This window comes from Equus asinus, chromosome 17, assembly GCF_041296235.1.
Source record: "Equus asinus isolate D_3611 breed Donkey chromosome 17, EquAss-T2T_v2, whole genome shotgun sequence".
NCBI lineage: Eukaryota > Metazoa > Chordata > Mammalia > Perissodactyla > Equidae > Equus > Equus asinus.
The window spans coordinates 29419199-29442124 of record NC_091806.1 but is presented as its reverse complement, the minus strand read 5'-3'; the positions used below and the strand labels follow the sequence as shown (position 1 = coordinate 29442124).

Genomic DNA, 22926 nt, shown 5'->3' with positions numbered 1-22926 from the left:
CTGACTTTTCCCTTTTGTTTTCTGTTGTTTAAGAAGCACAAATTAGTGGTGGGGGCTCTAAGTGTCTTACAAGGCACTTGGGCTGTGGGTCATGTGTAAATGAATCAAAATGAACATTAACTAAAAATAACAGCATAGTATCTTCTAGCTGAGCTGGAATTAGTTGAGATAGTTAGCTATTTAGTTGTTTGTGATTTAGTGAGTTTTGAATATACTGACACGTCTTCTCTAATGAATGTCTCTATAAGCTTGTTAAATTTTGAAGAGTCATTGTCAACCTCAGTCATCTAGTTTAATGGTCTAATATTAGCTTGGGTTGTCCAGAAGTAGTGACAGGCACTGAGCGGGGATCCCTCTGCCATCAGGATTGCTGAAGCAGAGTGATATGGTTATCACATTTCCTACTGCAGGAAGTTGGACTGGATGACCTTTATGGTCATAGAGTCATACACTCCACATCTCCTCCTGTTCTTACAATCCCAGATTCAGTTATTTCAAATTTGTAACCTGGACGCAAAAGGAGAGGTGCCCTCAGACTATGCTTGAAGCTGGAACTTCCAGCTTGATGTTTCCAAAGCAAGGCTGAAGACTTTTCCAAGAACCACTTCCAGGGACATTTCTCTGGTGCCCATGATTTCTAAATGTACCTCAACAGGTTGCAAATCTCCAACCAGAAATAGTGGTAGTAAATTAACATCTGGGTCTTTGTGGTAGATGTTCGTTTTTACATGATGCTGCCAGTGTCCACTGTTCCACCAGTTTCTCGACATGGCCTGAGGAGAAGAGAGGGTTGATTAGCTGCAAGATTTCTCTCCTGAAATATCCTTCACTATCACAGATTCCTTCAGGCATCTCCAAAGTCAAAATAAGAGATTTGAGATTCTCAAATTTGTCCCCACAACCAGGTCACAGGATGATTCACTAACTGGAAGTTCTCAAAGCCTACAGACAAATAATCATCTGATTCAGGCTAAAACAACTCTTGATAATGAAAAAATCATAAAAACTTGTGGAAATAAATTGTTTTTCCATCTGTCTATTTTTTGATTCTCGTTTAAAAAAAAGTCTGAAGGTAGATGGGGTGGAGAGTATTCTTCCTATTTTACAAATAAAGAAACCTCGGCTCCAAGGCTTGAATTAGTTCTGTGGAAAAAAATTGGCCTTTCCTTTTGAAGAATCCTGCTTCAATGAACATTTCAAAAAATTATAGATCTGAAATGATTTTGTAGGGGGTCTTGGCTCAGATCATTGAATGAACAGGCTTCAATGCTCTCATATAAAAATAAATGTGAGTAAGATTATTACAGTTGATGCCAAGGTTGCATCATCTCTGATGAGGTCGTTTCTGGTTTTCTCTCTCTGAATGAAAGTCTGCAGACCTTAATAGAGCACAGGATTTAGAAACACATCAACCTCTTTCATAAACCAGATAAACACTGCTCCGTGGTTTGGACAAATCACTCATCCTCTTTGAGGTTCAATTTCATCTCCAGCAAATACAGTATAATGACATTTTTATCCATGGGTCATTTGGGGAGACATGAGAGGCTGTACATAAATTGTTGGCACGTTGCAATATTTAAGTTCCTCTCATTTCTCCTGTTGTTAATCATTTATAGAAGAATAAGCAGTAGCAGTAGTTTTTATTCAGTATTTAACATCTCTCAATAACTGGCCTACACATGTTTTAGATTTGCCTGTCTAATAAAGTAGCCCCTAATCACATGTGGCTATTGAGCACTTGAAATGTGACCAAATTAAGATTGGCTGGAAGTATATAATACACACTAGATTTTGAGGACTCTGGATGAAAAGGGAATTTAAATTGTCTTATTAATAATTTATATACTGAGTACAGGTTGAAAAGATAATGTTTGAATATATATATATATATATATATATGATAAAGTTACCTTTTAAAATGTGGTTACTGGAAAATTTAAAATGACAAGTCATTTAAATGTGGTTGGCATTATTTTTCTGTTGGACTATGTTGGTTGATTCATCTATGGTAGAGAGGGATGAGCATGTTTGAAAATCTGTAAGTGCTGTCTTTCTATAGTATTCATTGTGTCTTCTCTTAGCACCCACCCCCCCACTCCAATCCATCAGGAGTGGTATTCTCATCTCACCTTTAAGATTTTCTAATACCCTTACGGTGGACTCTCTCTCTTATTCTCTCCAGTCCCAGGTCACTCTGTTGAAGTTTGTGCTTTAATGGGCAGTCACTTTCCAAACATTTCTTTTTGAATGTCTTATGATATTTCAAACTCAACAAGTGCTACGCTATTTCCAGTCCTCCTTCTGGGGCCCCACCACACTCCAAACTTCTATCAAAGTGCATACCACTCACTGACTCTTAAAATTGTGTATACACTCAGGGATTTTTAAAAAAGCATCAGCTAGAGTGGGGCTGATCTGAAATATGCCATACACTGTCAACAAACCAACTCCAGGGCAGATGAGTCTCACTTTTCCTCTGACGTCTTTGGAATTGGGGAGAGAGGGTGGAAGTGTCCATTACCTGAATCTCACGATGACGTAAGGAACCATCTCTGCATTATTTCTGTCATAAGGATTTTTGAGCGAATCCAGAAACACTTCAACTATCCAACACTGGTGGATAAAGGGCAGAATAGTGTGCCTACATAAATTTTATGGTAAAATGAAGCTTGTCACATATAATGACAATATATTATTCATTTTAACCATTTTGAGTGGCAGACATATTTCTAATATGAATCTAGATCCAACCCTGTGTTGTCTAATCTACTTAAGCCTCAGTTTGCTCAACCAGAATGAGAGTATATAAGAAGACTAGGTGATTCTAAGATTTTTCCAATTTAATGATGCCATGATTTATGGTCTAATTCCCTATCTTCTTAGTACCATAACAATTTAACATTTTTCTTAATTATTCTGGGTCCCCATTTTGATTATGGAAAGATTATTCCTAGTATTATTAACAGCTGAAAGTTATTGAGCATTTCCCATATGTCATGCTTTGTGTTCAGCACAAAACAGGTATATGACATATAATCCTAACAATATCCCTGTCGGGTTGAAGCCATCATCTGTCTCCATTTTACAACTGAAGAAACTGAGGTTCATAGACATTAAGCAATTTGATCAAAGTGACCCAGCTAACTAGTGGCTGAGTTCCTACAGAAGGCAGGTCTGATGTTACAGCTACAGTTCTTAATCCTGGCTGCAGGTTAGAATCACCTGGAGAGCTTTCAATACAGTGCTGACGTCCAGACCCCACCACAGATGAATTAAATCAGAACCTCTAGAGAGGGTACCTGTACCTGGGCAGCAGTGTTTTCTAAAAGCTCTTCAGATGACTGTAAATGAGAGCCAGAATGGAGGAGCCAGAATGACTCCTCAATATTAACTCCTAATGTGAGAGATGGGAACCCTGAGGGCCAGAGATAGTATGTGACTTACTCAAGGTCACATAATGAGCATTATCAGAGGCAGGGCTAGAAGCCACTCTTAGCAATCCTGTTCTGTTACCTAGGTTTCTTTCTTCATTCACTCATTCATTCCTTCATTCAACAAATACTTATTGAAGGCCTCCTATGTGCTAGGCACTCTGCCAGGTGCTGCACCCAGTGTGCATTGCATAGGAGTGTGTGCTTCCCCTCCTGGAGCTATGTTAGGGGGGATAAAACCAACTGCCATCATCACCACCTTGGTTTTCTGCAGTTTTTTCAGCAGTCTAGGTTTGGTAACCCAAGAATCTTGAACAGAGCCATCTGTAATTTCTTGCCCATCTTTTCTCTTTCTCTTCAGGGTTTATCTATTTTCTTGCATTTTTTCCTTTATTTCTTCATAGTCCCACCCTTCTGGAATTAATCAGGCTTTCTGGCATCCCCTAGCTTCCCAGCGATAAATGTCCAGACCCCTTCTAAGAATATTCCCTCTCATGATTTTACAGGCACATCTCCATTTGTAAAGTCACAATCCTTCTCCTGTAAGGTGGATTCTTAAGGAGGTACCAAATAGTTTACTAGGATAAGGAAAAATATTAGAATTTCTTAAATAGAGATAAATGTTATCCTTATAAAATTCTAACTTTAGCATATATATTACAAAGTTATATTGCATATTAGTATATGTAAATATATGTATATATAATACATACATTGTTAATATATCTACTTTTATTTGTGGGCTTATACAAACAGTTTTATTGAGATGAGTGAACAAAGAAACTTGGAAACCTGTGCCTTAGCAAATGATGTTCAGGAATCCCATCATACTTCCTGAACATCTCATACCTTGAGATGACATATCAGAAATTTGTGCATCAGGCGGTTCCAATTGGACTTTTTAAATATGGATAGGTGTCCTGCATCATGCTGTAAAAATCCACTCTGAGCCTAGAAGAGACCAAATTGTGGTTAGAGAAATTGGGAAGTCAAGAACTAATTCATAAATTAGCACGATAGTAGATTCAGGAGTCCGTCTGAGAAAAAGAGTGGGAGAGCTTCTCTGAGCTCAAGCTAAGTTTACTTTCTATTTCCCACACGTGTCACATTCTTCCCCACCTCCATGCTTTTGCACAGATGGTTCTCCAGCTGAGAATGCTCTCCTTGCCACTGTCAAAATCTTTCAGTGTGGAGTGGAAAGAGCATGACCTGTGGAGTCAGGCAGATTTGGGTTCTAAACCTTCTTCACCACTTATGAGTTGCACGAATCTTGGTGAGTTATTAGTAGCTTGAACCTTAATCCTTCATTGATAAGCGAGGATAATAACATTTTACTCACGGAGCTTTCATGCGGCTTAAACATGTGTACAGTGACTGGCTTATGCTAAACACCAAACAAATGTTTGCTTCCTTTCATATTTGAAAAGTTGCTTTTCGCGGAATAAGAGAAGTTAGCTTTTCAAAAACAAATAGCATATGAAATTCTGGAATTGACATTGGTGTTACTTCTTCTTAAAACCTTCTACAGTTGTTCCAATCAGAATCAAATGCCTCTTTCCTCTCCAATAGGACAAGCTCTTTCCCCTCCTTGGCATCCATGTCATTGTGTCATATAGTATGTTAGATATTTGAATGACAGTCTCCTCCAGTGGATGACTCATTTTCCAAGGGCAGGGACCACATGCATTGGGGTTTATGTCCACAACACCGTGTTGTGTTCATAGAAGTCCATGCTCAGAGATTCATATTTGATTCAACAAGGATTTATCAAATACCCTGCTATGTGCCAGCTGCTGGTTGTCCTTTATGGCAAAATCTATACATTCTTAATTCTTATATAATGAGATGTCTTTGCTCTTGAACAATTCATGGTTTGATGAATTGATAAATCTTGGTTGCTAAATGAATGAAATATAAGGTGAGTGTTACATGGCTGAGAGTAGAACTGCAGTTCCTGAAGATGTGTGGATCAAATTGAGCAAAGAGTAGCAACTGCCATGAATTAAATATTTACCACATACTAGGTATTTTCTACATTATCTTGTTTAGCTGTCCTCAGCATACTTCCATAACATAATTTGCTATAGCCATTTTACAGACAAGAGAACTGGGGGCTGGTGAGGTTTGGTAATTTGCTGGTGTGAGATGCTGATGAGTAGGTTGCTAGGAAGTATCAGGCAGCAGCTGACAACAATCTAAAGACAGAAGAAAAATTCTAAGCTTTTCCCTGAAGCCATTGCCTGGGCTTAGGATGCTTGCTTACCTGAGAAATTGTGAGAAGAAAGGAAGCGAATATTGTAATACACCAGCCATTGCCAAAATGCCACAGCATTAGCCAAGCCAGGGCTTCCAAAATCAAGATCTGGGCAAGGTGAAGGAAAAAGAACCCCAGATTGGCGTTGAACATATTCATATCCTCTAATTTCCTCCGCAATTCTTGGAAATCTTCCACCAACTGGGACTGTGAAATGAATATTCACATTGAGTAATGAATTAGTGCCTTCAAGGGAGAAGGAACACAAATGAACATAATTAAGAATCTATTTTATTAACTTACTAATGCCTTAATTTTGTGAATAGAAACTTATTAATATTAATAAATTTAATTTGGCAGAAGTATAAACAAAAGACAATTAACAAAGACACCCTTCAAAAAGGTTGTGGTGGTGGCTGGCCAGGGGGTGTAGTTGTTAAGTTCATGTGGTATGACTGCAAGAACATGGCAGAGTTAGATGTTCCCTTTGTCTCTCCCCCTTTTGAATTATAAGTAAGCGGAGATTCGCTGACCAATGGAGGAAGCTCACACAGCACAGCAGGATGCCTCAGAGACACACAGCTATACATCTGAGCATGGATAGACTGGCTCCATGGGGAGTGGTGGAGAAAGGTGAGCACTCCCTACTCTCCCCTGGTGGCCCTGTGCATGCACACAGACACTTCCCAACCCAGCATGAGTGCTCTGAAAGTGGGAACATGCACTGGGGCAACTGTAGGGGGCGAGATGGTTGCAGCCCTTAGCCTACTTCTGATTGCTTTACCAACAGGGAGGGGGAGTCCACTGGGCCCCTAAAGTGCCAAAGAGTGGCCCTAGCTTGGTCCCAGGGACGAAGCCCTGCCCACCAAGCATAGCAGCCCTGTGGACCACAAGCAGAGACTGCAGCAGAAACACATGCTGGAGGAAGCACATTCTAGGCTTATGTGAGTACCCATGGTGCCACTGAGCCCCAAAACAGGAAATGTGTCCCAGAGTAGCTGAAGGAAGAGGCAGCAGCAGCCCTTAGCCCACTGGTGATTGCTTTCCTGGCAGGGAGGTAGAGCCCAGCATGCCCCCATGGCACCAGGAGTGGTACTAGTTTTGTCCAAAAATGAAGCCCTGCCCACCACAGATAGTCCCCACAAGTGCCTGAACACACCCCATCCTGAGGCAAGCATCTATAAAACCCCCATAGTTTCAAGCAGATGAGGTCAGGCCAGAAACTCTGCTCCTGTTTCCCCTTAGCGGTAACAGGTGGAATCTGTGACCTAATACTACCACAAATGCCATCACAAAAGATTAGCTCAGAGGTCAGCCCAGTGGCGTACTGGTTAAGCTCATGTTCTCTGCATTTGCGGCCCGGGATTCACTGGTTCAGGTCCCAGGCACGGACCTATGTACTGCTTATCAATCCATACAGATGCAGGTGTCCTACATATAAAATAGAGGAAGAAGGGCAAGCCATTTTCTCAGGGCCAAGATTCCTCAGCTAAAACAGGATGATGGAGACAGGCGTTAGCTCATGGCTAAACTTCATCAAAAATGAATAAATAAATAAATAAACAAATAAATATTAGTTCATCAAACACCATTAGAAAAAGCAACAACAATTCAGACCAGATAGAAAATGACAATTCTCCAGAAACCAACCCTGAAGCCACAGAATTTAACAGCCTAAATGACAGAGAATTCAAAATAGCTGTCATAAAGAAACCCAACCATTTACAAGAGAGCACAAGAAGACAGATCAAGGAGCTCAGGAATAAAATGAACCTCTTCAACAAAGAGATTGAAAGTATAAAAAAAGATCAAGCAGAAATTCTGGATATGAAAAAGACAATTAATGAGAAAAGAAGTAATCTAGATTCCTTAAGAAGTAGAGCTGATGTATGGAGGAAAGAATTAGTGATTTAGACAACAATTATAGAAATTCTATAAGTGGAGGAGGAGATAGGTGGAACTAAGATTTAAAATAAAGGAACTCATTCTTTGAGAAATATCTGACTCAATTAGGAAAAGAAACATAATGATTACAGGTATTCCAGAGGAGAAGAGTGGGAGAAAGTAGCAGAGAGCTTGATCTAAGAAATAATAGCTCATCACTTCTCAAACCTGGGGAAGGTTCCAGATTTACAAATACATGAAGCTAATAGAATGCCTAATTACATCAATGCTACAAGACCTTCCGCAAGGCATATAACACTAAAAATGGCAAAAGTCAATGACAAAGGAAAAATATTGAGTCTAGCAAGGCAAAAGAAAACAACCTTCAAAGGATACCCTATCCAGTTTTCAGCAGATATTTCAGAAAAAAACCCTACAATCTAAGAGAGAATGGAATGTTATATTCAAAATACTGAAAGATAGATCTTTCAGTCAAGAATACGTTATCCAGTAAAACTTCCCTTCAGATCTGATGAAGAAAAAAAGTTTTGCCAGATAGCCAAAAGCTGAGGGATTTCATCACCACTAGACTTCACCAACAAGAAATAATTAAAGATGCCCTCACTCCAGTAACAAAAAGGCAAAGGTCTACAAAGCTCTGAGTAATGAGACAAATAGACATGATCATAAAACTGCAGCCCTGTATCAGAACAGGGAGGCAAAGATTCCATTATAAGTTAAGAGATAAATGGAAAGTAGGCATCAAAAGTAAGGATAAACACTTCAACTTAGTCTCAAAAACTCAGAACATTAAAAGCAGAACAATTTGTAACAGCAATAACACAGAAGGGGAGAGGAAAGGGAAAGAAGTTGGTTAGATTAATGGAGATAAGAGGCTATGAGAAAATGGATGATCTCATCTATGAGATCGTTTATACAATCCTGGTGGTAACCACCAAAGAAAAAATCAGAGCAGAGCTACAATTCACAAAAAGAGGGAAAAGTGAGAAAACCTCTTCAGAGAACCACAAAAATGAAATGGCAGTCAGAAATAGAAAGGAAGAGAAAAAAAGGAAACATAGAAAAATGAGAAAACAGGGGATAAAATGGCAGTATTAAGCCCTCATATATCAATAATCACTCTAATGTAAATACATTGAATTCTCCAATCAAAAGACACAGAATAGCAGGATGATTAAAAAATCACACCCAAAAATATGCTGCCTCCAGGAAACACATTTCACCTCTGAAGACAAGCATAGGCTCAGAGTGGAGGGATGGAAGACAGTACTCCAAGCAAATGGCAAAAAAAAGAAAGTAGATGTCTACATATTTCTATCAGACAAAGCAGACCTCAAGTTAAAAAAGACAATGAGAGACAAAGAGGGGCAGTGTATAATGATAAAAGTGACATTCTACCAAGAGAAGAAAACACTTGTTAATATATATGCACCCAACACAGGGGTACCAAAGTACATAAAGCAATTGTTAACAGACTTCATGAGGAAATTAACAGCAACACAATAGTAGTAGGGGACCTCAACAGTCCACTACATCAATGGACAGAACATCCAGACAAAAAACCATGAGGAAATAGTGGATTTACATGAAACACTTGATTAAATGGACTTAGATATATGCAAATCTTTCCATCCAAAAATCGCAGATAACACATTCCTCTCAAGTGCACATGGATCATTCTCGAAGATAATTCTCCCATATGTTGGGAAACAAGGCAAGCCTTAATGAATTTAAGAAGATTGAAATCATCCCAACCATCATGCTATATAACTAGAAATCAACTACAGGAAACAAACTGGGAAAGGCAGAAATAGGTGGACACTAAACAAATGCTATGAACATCCATTGGATCAAGGAAGAAATCAAAGTGGAAGCAAACTAGAAAATACCTGGAGAAAAATGAAAATGAAAATGAAAATACAACATACCAGCTCTTACGGGATGCAGCAATGTCTGCCATAAGAGGGAAATTTATAGCAATACAGGGCCACCTCAACAAGAAAGACAAATCCCAAGTAAGTCATCTTAAAATGCACCTGATAGAAGTAGAAAAAGAAGAACAAGCTAAGCCCAAAGTCAGCAGAAGAAGGTAAATAATGAAAACCAGAGAAGAAATAAATGAAATAGAGACTAAAAGACAGTAGAATTGAATTAAGGAAACTAAGAGCTGGTTCTTTGAGAACTCAAACAAACCTTTTGCCAGACTCACCGAGAAAAAAAGAGAGAATCCTCACATAAATAAAATGTGAAATGAAAGAAAAGTAATTACAACAGTACTAAAGAAATACAAAGGATCATAAGAGAATACTGTGAAAAGCTTTATGCCCACAAATTGAATAACGCAGAAGAAAGGGATAAATTTCTAGACTCATACAACCACTTAAAACTGAATCAAGAAGAAATAGAGAATCTGAATAGATCAATCATGAGGAAAGAGATTGAAACAGTGATCCAAAAGTTTCCAAAAAACAAAGACCAGGACCAGACGGCTTCTCTGGAGAATGCTACCAAACATTCAAAGAAGATTTAATAGCTAGCCTTCTCAAAGTATTTCACAGAAGAAGATGGAATGCTTCCTAACTCATTCTATGAGATTGAAATTACCCTGATACCAAAACTAGACAAGGATGACACAATGAAGGAAAACTACAAGTCAATGTTGCTGATGAACTTAGATGCAAAAATCCTTAACAAAATGTTGGCAAATTGAATATGGCAATACATTACAAGGATTGTACACCATGATCAAGTGGGATTTATTCTAAAGATGCAGGGATGTTTCAAAATATGCAAATCAATCAATGTGATACGCCACATTAACAAAATGAGGAATAAGAATCATATCATCATCTCAATAGATGCAAAGAATGCCTTTGACAAAATCCAACATCCATTTATGATAAAAACTCTCAGTTAAATGGGTATAGAAGGAAATTACCTCAACATAATATAGGCCATATATGAGAAACTCACAGAAAACGTCATACTTAATGCTTAAAAATTGAAAGCCATCTCTTTGAGAATAGGAACAACACAAGGGTGCCCACTCACTCCACTCCTATTCCACATAGTACTGGAGATTTTGGCCAGAAGAATTAAGCAAGAAAAAGAAATAAAAGATATCAGAATTGGAAGGGAAGAACTGAAATTCTTGCTCTTTGCAGATTACATCATTCTATTTATAGAAAAACCTACAGAATCCACCAGAAAACTATTAGAAATAATCAACAACTACAGCGAATTTGTAGGATACAAAATCAATTTAAAAGACTCGATGCATTTCTATACACTAACAATGATCTACCAGACAGAGAAATCAAGAATACAATCCCATTCACAATTGCAACAGAATAAAATATCGCAATCCCATTTAAAATTGCAAAAAGATTAAAATATCTAAGAACTAACTTAGTGAAAGAGGTGAAAGACCTGTACAGTCAAAACTAGAGAACATTATTGAAAGAAATTGAAGAAGATACATTGAAATGGAAAGATATCACATGCTCGTTGGTCAGAATAATAAACATAGTTAAAATGTTCACACTCTAAAGAAATCTACAGATTCATTGCAATCCCAATCAGAATCCCAATGACATTCTTACCAGAAATAGGACAAACAATCCTAAAATTTACATGGAGCAACAAAAGACCTCAAATAGGCAAAGCAATCTTGAGACAAAAACAACAAAGCTGGAGGCACCACAGTCCCTGATTTCAAAATATAATACAAAGCTATAGTAATCAAAACAGCATCGTGCTGGCACAGAAACAAACAGATCAAGAAAACAGAATTTAAAGCCCAGAAATAAAACCACATATGTATGGGCAGTTAATCTTTGACAGAGGAGCCAAGAACGTACAATATAGAATAGAAAGTCTCTTCAATAAATGTTGGGAAAACTAGACAGCCACCTACAAAAGAATGAAAGTAGACCATTATCTTGCACAAAACACAAAAATTAACTCAAATTGATTAAAGATTTGAATGTAAGACCTGAAACCATAAAACTCCTAGATGAAAATATAGGCAGTACCCAAGTTGACATTGGTCCTAGCAACATCTGTTCGAATACCATGTCTACTCGGGCAAGTGAAGCAAACAAAAGAGTGAACAAATGTGATTACATCAGACTAAAAGTCTTCGGCAAAGCAAAGGAAACCATGAACAAAATGAAAAAAAAAAAAACCCACCAACTGGAAGAAGATATTTGCAAATCATTTATCCAACAAAGGATTGATCTCCCAAATATATAAAGAGCTCATAGAATGCAACAATCAAAAAACAAACAACTCAACCAGAAAATGGCAGAGCATATGGACAGATATTTTTCCAAAGACGATATACAGATGGCCAACAGACCCATGAAACCATGTTCAACATCACTAAATATTAGGGTAATGCAAATCAAAACTACAACAAGATACCACCTCAAATGGGTCAGAATGGCTATCATTACCAAGACGAAAAGCAACAAATGTTGGAAAGGATGTAGAGAAAAGGGAGCCTTCATACAGTGCTGGTGGGAATGCAAACTGGTGCAGCCAGTATGGAAAACAGTAAGGAGGTTTCTCAAAAAATTACAAATACAAATACCATATGACCCAGCTATCCCCCTACTGAGTATTTATCCAAAGAACTTGAAGTCAACAACATAAAGAGACTTATGCAGCCCTATGTTCATTGCAGCACTAAAAATAGTGAAGAGATGGAAGCAGCCCAAGTGCGTATCGGCTGATGAATGAGTAAAGAAGATGTGGTGCGTATATATATATATACAATGGAATGCTACTCAGCCATAAAAAGACAAAAATTTTCCCATTTGCAACGACATGGGTGGACATTCAGGTTATGATATTAAGAGAAATAAGCCACACAGAGAAAGACAAATATTGCATGATTTCAACAATATGTAGAAGACAAATACAAGGATAAAGAGAACAAATTAGTGGTTATCAGAGGGAAAGGGGGTTCGGAGTGGGCAAAAAGTAAAGGGGCACATATGTAGCGTGATGGACAAAAATCAGGCTACTGGGGGCAAGCACGATGAAGTTTACTCAGAAATTGATAAATAACAGTGTACACCCCAAATTACACATTGTTATAAAGCAGTATGATCTCAATAAAATTAGTTGAAAAACAGATAGAGCTCACAGATGTTAGCTCAGAGCCAATCTTCCTCACACACACACACGCACACAGGGTTATAATAAATTTTTTTCTCTCGAGAAGAGAAAGATGAGTAGTGATTTGTAAACCGTCCTCAAACTGTTACAGAATTCTGTTAGAATCAGTTTCTTTTACTGAATGGGGGTTGGTCAGTAAAGACATACATAAGTCTAACAGTTGTCTTTAAAATCATCAGTATTATTTCAGGTGTTGAGTGATCTCTGGCTATGCTCTGGGGAACTCTGTTCTCTATATGGATCTGTGTTACTGTAGTTAGTGGTATGGTTTACAAGTGTTTTCAATGTCATCACCTGTTGATATGTGCACAGGGCTCTTGCATAGATGATGAACAAGACAAATGTAATTCAGTTAGATTAGCTCGAAGGATAACTTTCCCGTGAACTGCTCAACGGATCTCCAGAAACAAGACACAGGGTCACCAGTGGAAGTAATGTTGGTCTGCTGGTTGGAGGGGTCCTGGTCCTGTGGTCATGTAGTGTGCATATGTGCATGTGTGTGTATGTATAATGCTAGCATTTGTTTACAAGCTTGCCACATTATACTGGAGAGTCAGTGCCAAGGCTGAAAAGAAATCTCTCTTAGCTTAATGACTAGAATGGGTTTAAAATCAGGACAGTTGAGAAAGTGACCAGGGTATAAGAAAGAGGGCAGGATTCTTCAGATGTAAGAAAGGTGAGAAATTTGAAACAGAAAAAGAAAGAGTTATGAAAATAATTCTAGAAGCCAAAAATTTTATTTCAAAATTTACTGATGGAACTTTAATAAGATCCTCTGCCTTGGAAAAGTCTGGATGGGCTCATCTCTCAAGCCCCCATCAACCTTGAAATTCTGATGGCCATCGATAATTATAATGTCATGTCTAGAGTGCCTCTCAGCCTGGTCATCTTTTCCAACCCATTTATTGTACACAGCAGGGGATCACCAAAGCCCAGAAAAGTGACAGATCTGAAATTATCAACAAGTCAGTGACAGATCCTGGAGTTAAACTTATGCTTCCTGATCCTGAGTTGCATGCTCAAACAGTAATTTTCCCTCTATATACAAGTTTCTATCTGTATATATAGAGATGTATTAAAGAAAATTTATGGTAGACTTTTAGCTCCAGAGTCCAACACTGTTTTAGATAATGAATGATCATCTCATAGCTTTCAGCCACTAGTGGGGATTTCTTTTCCATAGAAAAAATTTCTTTGAAAAATAATTATGCTTTGCATCCTCTTCCATTCTTAACCTAGGACTACCTGCCCTAAATGATGGGGACATATCTAGAGGTTTATCGACAACTAGTACCACCACTGAGTTCATGTTATTGACAGTACCTAAAATCTGCTTAGCATTTTCTATGTTCCAGACCCTGTGCTTTAAATGCCTTTAACTCTTTCAACAATCTCCCAATAACTTTTGTGAGTTTGGTGCTATTGTTGTTGCGATTTTATAGACAGAGAAACAGAACCACAGAGAGGTCTGGTAGCTGACCTAAACCCACACAACTTGTGACTGAGCTGGGTTGTGAGTCCAGGCTGTCCACTCACAGAGCACACTCTTCTAAATATAGAGCTGAGCTTCCTGACACACAGCCTCGCGGGATGAACGGGATGCATGTGGAGCTAAGGAGAGAGCCTGAGTGTTCCTCTCAGGGCTGCAGTTAACCAGCTCTGTGACCTCCGATGCCTCCTGTCCCTGTGTGAGCTTGTTTCCTCATTTCCTACAGCAGAAACATAATCTTTATTCTATCTGCCTCACAGTGATATATTATCAGCACTTTGTGAAAATTATTTTACAAGAATTATACAAATGTAAGCTAATTCAAAAAAACACATTGTTATAAAATGAAATGTTCAATATTAATAAAAATCCCTTTAAGGTTAATGTAAAACAATCCTAGGGAATTTTTAGTCTTCTAATGACCCTTTCCTTTGAAAGATAGTATATCAGGTAGCCGAAGTGTTAGACAAAGAAAGAGTGGTGCCCTGCCTTGGGAATATCTAAGGAATTGGTCCAGAAATAAGTGACTCGGAGTCTCAATTCTTTCACACACCAGCTCTGGGAATTTCAGAGAGTGATTTATTTCCCCAGAACTATAATTTCTCAAATGTAAAAAGGATTGTAGATAAGATACTCACATCTTTCATTCAGTGGCTATTTATAAAGTTCTTAGTGAATGTCTGATTTTGTGCCGATAGATGCTGAAGACAGATATAAGCAAAATAGACATATTTTCTGCTCTCATGGACCTTCGTTTCACAGAAAACATAGATACAAACATTCAACAAATAATTACAAGCAGTCGTGGGAAAAAATACAGCCTTAATTTGCCTGACATCAAGCAGATGCTTAGAGACCTGCAGTTACTGTTTGGTTGGGAACCAAAAATTCCATTCCTTTGTTTTACAGAGGTTTAAGAGTTCTGAGGGTTTAAGGAAGAGGACATTGTTTTTGATACATGCAGAATCCACTCCTTCATGCTATGGTAGGTCCACCTTGGCATGTTGACTGATTTCTCACAGAAAATGATAACTTGGCCCTGAAATATACCTTGTCCCCATCCTCTCCATACTCTTGAGTCCTTAGACCTCACTCACATTTTTGTTTCTCTCCTGGCTGGGCTCTCCAGGGGCAAGCTCTCCGATGATCAGGGGCTTAAGGTACAACTGCACAACGTCAAGCTGCGGGTGCATGGCTCTGAAGACATCCTGTAAATCAGAGAGGATTGTTAGAGGCTTAAAAGAGACCTGTTGCTCCATAGATTAGTCCCCTTCCTTATCTCATCCTCTGCCCAACTTCGAAACCAATACCAGCTCTGTTATAGAGGATTTGTTTCTCACTCCAGATTGATACTTCAAGTTTATCAATGTTACCCTTGGAAACCCTCTCTGAAAACCTCATGGTGGAGATCCACCTACTGAATTCACTGCTTCACTAGGCAAGTCCAACGTAGCCAGGTTATCCCCAAGTGTTAGAAGAGATCACTGCTCATTTTATTGAGCACCAGAAGAAATTGTTGGCTTGAGTTAATGGGCTACGATGAAACTTCAATGTCCAACATCATGGTTGGTGTGGAAGTTGCTTACACCATCTGAGGCATGCAGCAACCAAGACTGTCTGTGCAAATCATATCTCCCACCAAAGTCTCCCTCTTGTGTCTTGCCAAAGGCCCAGGGGAATGAGACTCTTGAATTAAGTTCTTTCTGAAGAAAGGTTAAATTTGATGATGGTAGCTTAAAACAAATGCATAAGAGAGCCTAGGAGCAAAGCTCTTGAGCTCTAGGTTGTCCAAAATAGCACATTCTTGGCTAAGTTTGTCATTGAGGGAGTCTTCTCACTCTTCCTAAAAAGCACTAGGGCAGTCTCTGCAGGGTCTTGTGACAATCAGGCACAGAACACAGTTGACCAACTATATTTCATTCCGTTGTTTACAACTCTTCCATGTATTTCTGTTGCATTTAGGATTTTTCTCTCTCAGGTCCCATGGTAGGTAGCAACAACAAGTGCCTATGAGAAGCAGCAGTGGTTCCTATATAGTGGTTCCTGCTTATGTTTGGAAGGAAGAGAAATTCTCTTCCAGCCTATGGATTTAAATGGCTTTGGGGGAAGGCTGATTCTCTAAGAGAAAGATGCTAGAGTTCTTGCTATTATGGCACTGGGGACAGTAGTGATTAAAAATGAAATATGACCAATGTTGTAACTGGAGTACGTGGAAGCCACAGACATTACTCTGGAGTGCTGGTGTTTCATAATACTAAGAAAGTGTAACCTGGCGCAGCCTTCCTACATCTAAAATCTGGCTTGGCAACTTACTAGCTCTGTAATGGTGGATGAGTCTCTTGCCCTGTCCCTGCTTGTATTTTGTCTTCTCCAACATGGGAGTGATGATAAAAATAATTCAGTTCATTAAGTTATTGTAAGGATTATGTGACTTAATTAGAATCTGATTTGCATATAGTAAATTCTCCTTGTATAATGGCTATCTTTCTTATATTTATACCTCTAGTGATAAGAACTCACTGCCTACCATCTGTTCAATACAGCAATCCAGAGATTTTACTCCTAAACCTGAGTGCCTAATGGAGAGTGAGTTCTGACTTAGTGAACATAATGAGTCCTCCATCTTCAAATGGTATAAGAAGAATTATATACAACTCTATTCATAAGAAGGTGCTCCTAGAGTGAATAAGGTTAACTAGAATGGTGAAGTTACCTAAGCCAGATATTCATGTCTGTTTAGACTCCTCCAGCCTGTTTACTCATCCATTCCCTCATCATTTGTTATAATTTATGTCTCCTAGATATCCTTGGCACTTATCCCGTCTTCTCCCTTCCTGTTGCACATGCCTTCCTCAGGCCTTCAACATGTTCCCTGGACTCCTTCCTTCATTTTGAATGACTCTTCTCTTAACTGCCAGGCTGCGTTGTCAGAAAGGCAGCGTCTTCTCATGGCTCACTTTCACCTATTAGCCCTTTGGTACTTCTCTCTCTACTGCTCTACCTACTTTTCAGTTTGAACCACTGTTCAAACGAGAATCGGAGTATTTAAGACATTTTGACAACCCAGAGGAGATGCACTTATAGCTTTCCTTTCATCAACAGCCTAGAAACCTTGGTGGATTTTGTTGTTATGATTGTGGATGGAGGGGGCGATGCTGTGCTAGAGAAATGTCATGTGTAGCTGAAGGAGAGGAAGACATACAGTCAGGATAAAATGCAGACTGCTTAGCTCAGCACCCAAGACACTTCCTCCCTCGCCTCCTTCTCTTTACTCTTCCCCCACCTCTTCCCTCGGTTCATCTTCTCCTCCTCCTTCTCCTCTTTTCATACTCACACCATGACAGTCACTGACATTCACTGAGGACATACTATTTGCTGATATTGTGCTAAGACAAAGTGGCATCCATAAACTTCCTTTTATGGGAGTGTCTAAGCTGAGATGCCCACTTTGGCTGTGTGCTTACTCATGACACAAATCATATGTGTAGTCCACCTTTGTACACATCCTCTCTTCCCACTGCCCTAGTCTTGCCTCTATTGGTTTTACTCATTTCAAACAATTTGGAATTCTCTTTTTTGGAGCTGTACACAAATCTACCCTCCTTCACAATAAATCCTCCAAATAGTTGAAATGGACTTTGCTGTATTTCCTCTAAGTTTTTGTCTTCCCTTCCCTATTATATTGAGCTTTGGCTGTCATGAGAAAGAACTTGAGTTTCTTAGTGTCCCTCCTTGACTGTGGTGTCCAGAGACAGGTGTGGGCTGATCAGCACATAGGATCATAAACCTGCTTCCTTTGTTCCAAACGTGCTGCTCATGGACACACATCACAAGACTGCAATTATCTCTTTCAGGGAGGCTGGAACACACCATTCCTGTATATAAAACTTGCGGCTAGTTTATGTATGGGCTCCTTTACCTCTTTTGCCCTTCCCCATACCTCTTGCCCTCTGGTAACTATCTATCTGTTTCTTTATCCATTGCTGGTGAACGTGATGCAGTCTACATGGAAACTGGCATATAATAATGTATACCTGAAATTTACACAATTTTATAAGTCAACATTACCTCAATAAAATGACTTAAAGGAAAAGAAACGCATGGGCCCAAATTTCTCTAAGAAAACTGCAACTGTTTTGTATACGTTATTATATCCCACTTAAAAAAATCTTTGATTAAATTCAAGCATTTCTGGGGAAAGAAGCAAAAAAAAATTATTGTGGCTATTTATTTATATGTATTTCCTGTCATCAAATGCTTCGTGATCCTCATTGTAATGATTACAAAATAGCCCAACATGTGGATATATTGTGATCCATATAATCAGTTCTTGGTCTTATAGGTTGTTTCTGACTTTTCTGAGTTGAGCTATTCCAGGTAGGAAGACCTGGCCTAGGCTCTATTAGCTCTAGGCTGGTAGCTTTAAATCATGTAGTTTGAAAAAGATCAGATAACTCATATGTGCAATAGTAAGAGCTGATGTGCCAATTTTGTTTTATGAACTTATTTTCCTCAGCATGGTCTTTGGAGAAAATTACCACCAATCTCAGGAGAAGTAATTAATAATAAAACACAAGAGGTGCATTTTTTGAGTGTTTAATCTGTGCCAAGCACCAAAGGGATCACTTTATTTTATCTCCACTGATTTTTATAACAATACTGAGATAAAGGTATTCTTGTTCCCACTTTCCAGAGAAAGGAGCCAAGGCTCCAAGAGCTTTAGTAACCTCCTCAGGAGATTCCTAGTGATGGAGCCCAGATACAAATCAGTCCTGTTTCATTCCCAAACCTCTACTCTTCATGCTTAACAAGGCTGGAAACCTAATAAGGATTTTAGAATGGTGACTACATGAATGAATTAATTAATGACGCTATGGGACACAGTACTTAGGTATCATTATTCACCTTTGATGAGGATGGAGGATTGAAGACTATTTCTGTGTAAATAAGAAAAGGGTACTCGTTCTGGGCAGATGCAGCCATGGGTCCAGGGCTGGCACACAGAGTCCATAGTTTGTTCCATATTTGCCTTGCAAGGTGCAACCTGTAAACGCTTCTTAAGTTCTAGAGTAAGCACTGGACCTCAGGTCCTCTGGCTTTATGTTCTGCCCCCCTTAAGTAGAGATCATGATGCCTTCTACCCCTCAAGGACCCCTCTGTTCCAAATCAGATGATACAAAATATAATCAGATTTTTAAGAGGGGTAGTAAACAGGAAGTAAATATCACATCCTGAGGCTACACATGACAGTGATATGAATAATAATAATTACAATTTAATAATCTTTATTAAGTGTCTGACATTATGTTAAGCACTTTATAAGCATTAGCCTTATTTACCATAAACCAGTTAGACGGGGAACATCATTAACACTTAGCAGATGATGAAACTGAGGTTCAGAGCATTTCAATAATTTTCCCAGGTTCACATAACTGATTCCAAATCTCAGGCTCGCCATACTCTGAGTAGTCCTGGAGTATGGTGCTTGTCAGAATTCTCCTGGCACCTTCCCATTCTTCTTGAGCCATGTTCCTTTGGAGCATATTTTCTATGAACATTTTTGGCTTTATATCCTTAAAGTCTAAGGTACATGGCTGACCATGCTCAGAATTTTCATTCTAAAGATATGAATCCTAAAGTGCCATGGATAGTTTTTCCATAAGGTTCTGGTGATTTCTATTTTATTAATCAATTCCTCCTGGTTGGCTAGAATTGGGTGCAGAATCATGGTCTTTTCCTAAGTTCTGGGAGATGAAAGTCATCAGGAAATTACAGTTTTATCAGCTGAGCTGCCTCAAGATGAGTGAGTCTATCAGTTTTCTCCATGTTTATTGAAGGGCCATGTCTTTGCCAACATATCCTCTGAACTTATTCTCGGACTTGTGTTAGGAAAGCATTATCCACATTATTTCCAAGTTGTGGGAATGAGGGGATGGGCTAGATAGGAATCTGTAGTATTTTTTTCTCTCTCTTTTTAAACTCTTTACTTTTATTTTAGTTTTTTAATATTTTTTTTTGGCCAGAAGGATTGTCCTGGAGCTAACATCTGTGCCAATCTTCCTTTATTTTCTAGATGGGATGCTGACTCAGCATGTCTTGGTGAGAGGTGTACAAGTCCATGCCCGCATTCTGTACCTGTGAACCCTGGCCACCGAAGCAGAACCTGAAAACTTAACCACTGCACAACTGGGCCGGCCCCTCTCTCCTATTACTTTTGCACAAATGCTTTCTGCCTTGCTTCTTCTACCCTCAGCTCTCTGGATTCCTACACAGAAAATATCTTCCTGACAGACACAATACTCCTATCACTGGCTACAAGCTCATGCTCATTTTCCCAGCAAAAGGTTGAACTTTGTTTAAGAAATATCAGATCTGACAGAAGTGGTGAGGAAGTAGCAAGGTATGTTCATAGAGGAATACATCTGACTAAAGAATCAAGACAGGAAGTTAGAAGAAGATCCTGCTCAGAAAGGAGATGAGCAATTGCGGAAAAAAAGATGTTGATACCATAAAAAGACAAAATCTTGCTTACTTTGCAAATTTGCTAGGTGATTGTTTATTCTGCTATCATTAGCATGGTACCATTTATAGAGTAGTGCTTAGTGAATCGCTGTTTTCAATCCCATGCTTTGAAACCAACTGGGGAATTTGTATACTACACTGTGAAAACAACAAAGGCAGCAAATTAAAAAGAAATCCAGGTTTAAATTTCTGCCTGATCACTTATTATTTTCTGAGTTTGGGTTATTTATTTAGCTCCTCTAATTCTCTGTTTCTCTATCTGTACAATGTGCAGAATAAAATTCCTAACTGGGATAAAACAAACTTACTTGTAGAATAGTGTAAAAGAGATTCCTAAATGAATTAAGGGTTTGAGAGACCTCCCCATCAAAGAGTAAATGGAAATTTAATTTGGTAAGGACTCAGCTATAAAAGCCTCTATGATCAAAAAACCTACCTGATTTCAAAATTTGGCACTATTACTTGCTTGCTGTGTGACACACTATTTACCTCTTTGAACATTAATTTTCACATCTGTAATATGGGATAATAACCACCATCCTCATGGTGAGGCCACAGTGAGGTGAATCATTTGAATGTGTCTAGGATATTCTAGGCATCCAATAAATCTATAGTTTTTTTTTTTCTTAGCCATTTTGGTGGGGGAGGGTGATGAGAAGAAGCTGTGAAGAAAAGTGCAAAGACTGAAATTTAAGAAAGATAAATTTTGAATCTTAGATCTTCTGCTGGGTGACCTTGGGCCAGTCACTTAATGTCTCTCATTTCATTTTCTTCATCTGCATTACACTGAGTGAGCTGCAGGACGCAAGACAGCTCTACAAAGTCTAAAAGGCTATGTAATTCTAGGTTTTCATTATTGTTATTAACAACCTTTTGATGCCTAACAGATGAACTTCTGTCTTTGCTTTAGACACTCCAATTATAAGAGTCTGAGAAATTTCCACTTGTGTGCAGACATATTTGTCTGGATTTTACTCACCTATTGGTAAACTTCTTCTTACAAAACAGTGACTCCACTTCAAAACAAAACAAAACACCAAGAACAGAACTAAACTGAGAATACACAAACATAGTATCCAACATCAATATCTGAGTCCATCACTGGTGATAGACCTTCAGGCTTAATTTGCACTGAAATTCTTGTTGGACAGAAATCCTGAAAAATTGGTTTGGGAGGAGAGGAGCGATTGTGGAGCTTGAACATGTTCTCGAAATACTCTTGGGAAGAGAACCAAGGTCCTAACCACACAGCAGCTGGAAGAGAGAGAGGGCAGAGCTTTGATTTCCTTACCGTAGCATCTTCCCCGGCATAGTGGTTGAGGATCCGGGACCCACCTGGATGCCTGTTGGCCCAGCCAGTGACATCATAGACCTTGCGATTGATTACCAGCCACTGATCTGCCTTCTGTTTGTGACTCTGGATCTCCTGCCAGCTGTAGGTGTTGAGCATTTTTCTGGGCATGTCACAACACTTCCCATTTGCCTCCTGCTTTACAGAAGGCTCGGCTTTCTCATTTGCCTCTGGTTTCCAGTTCCCCAGCTTCTGACTCAGGTAGGGCCGACCATTTCCTACAAGGCTCTCATTGCCCTCATTTTTTTCTTCAAACTTCACCTCCATTGAAGGCTTTCTGAGTTGACTCCTGAAATTTCTAATCCTCACCTCTGACTGGAACATTAAAATGACCCTTTTCCTCTCCTTTTATTCCATTGCCATGTTATACCTCCACAGAAAACTTTTTAGCTTAGTTGTCTCCTCACAAACCTGAGAGTGAACAACTTCCCAGCCTCTAACTTCTCTGTCTGTCCTGAATCTTTTCTGCCGTGATGGAGGCTGTGCCCCCTTTTCTCCTGGGCAATTGGACCACCTGTCTCTCTTCACTTCTCTCCCTCCTGGCTGATCTCTTAGTAGCATCCTCCTTCATCATTAAATATCCCTTAGTAAAGATCTGGGGCCAATGGCAGTTGGCTGAATGCTGTGTCATGCCACAGGGAGGAGGGGCTAGGCTTGGGTCACATGACTCGCCTGTTCTGTGTCTTGCTGGTTTGGGTTCAGCAGCTCTCTGACCTGCATGTGAATGAAGACATTTAGATTTGTTAATTTAACATGTGAGGGTTTTTAAACGTCCTTAAAAACATTT

The 22926-nt window shown here is 39.1% G+C and overlaps 1 protein-coding gene across 1 annotated transcript in view; it reads right to left on the bottom strand.

Annotated features, from left to right (window-relative positions):
* The window catches only part of LOC139040627 (fatty acid desaturase 2-like protein FADS2B), a 33637-nt gene extending 11231 nt beyond the window's left edge, over positions 1 to 22406 (bottom strand). Inside the window, exons 1-5 of the mRNA XM_070487369.1 lie at positions 22080 to 22406; positions 15364 to 15474; positions 5698 to 5895; positions 4284 to 4385; positions 648 to 773 (exon numbers count right to left, since the gene is read on the bottom strand). Of these exons, the coding sequence (XP_070343470.1) occupies positions 648 to 773; positions 4284 to 4385; positions 5698 to 5895; positions 15364 to 15474; positions 22080 to 22406 (864 nt within the window). The remainder of the gene's footprint in view (positions 1 to 647; positions 774 to 4283; positions 4386 to 5697; positions 5896 to 15363; positions 15475 to 22079) is intronic.
* Positions 22407 to 22926: the final 520 nt, after the last annotated feature.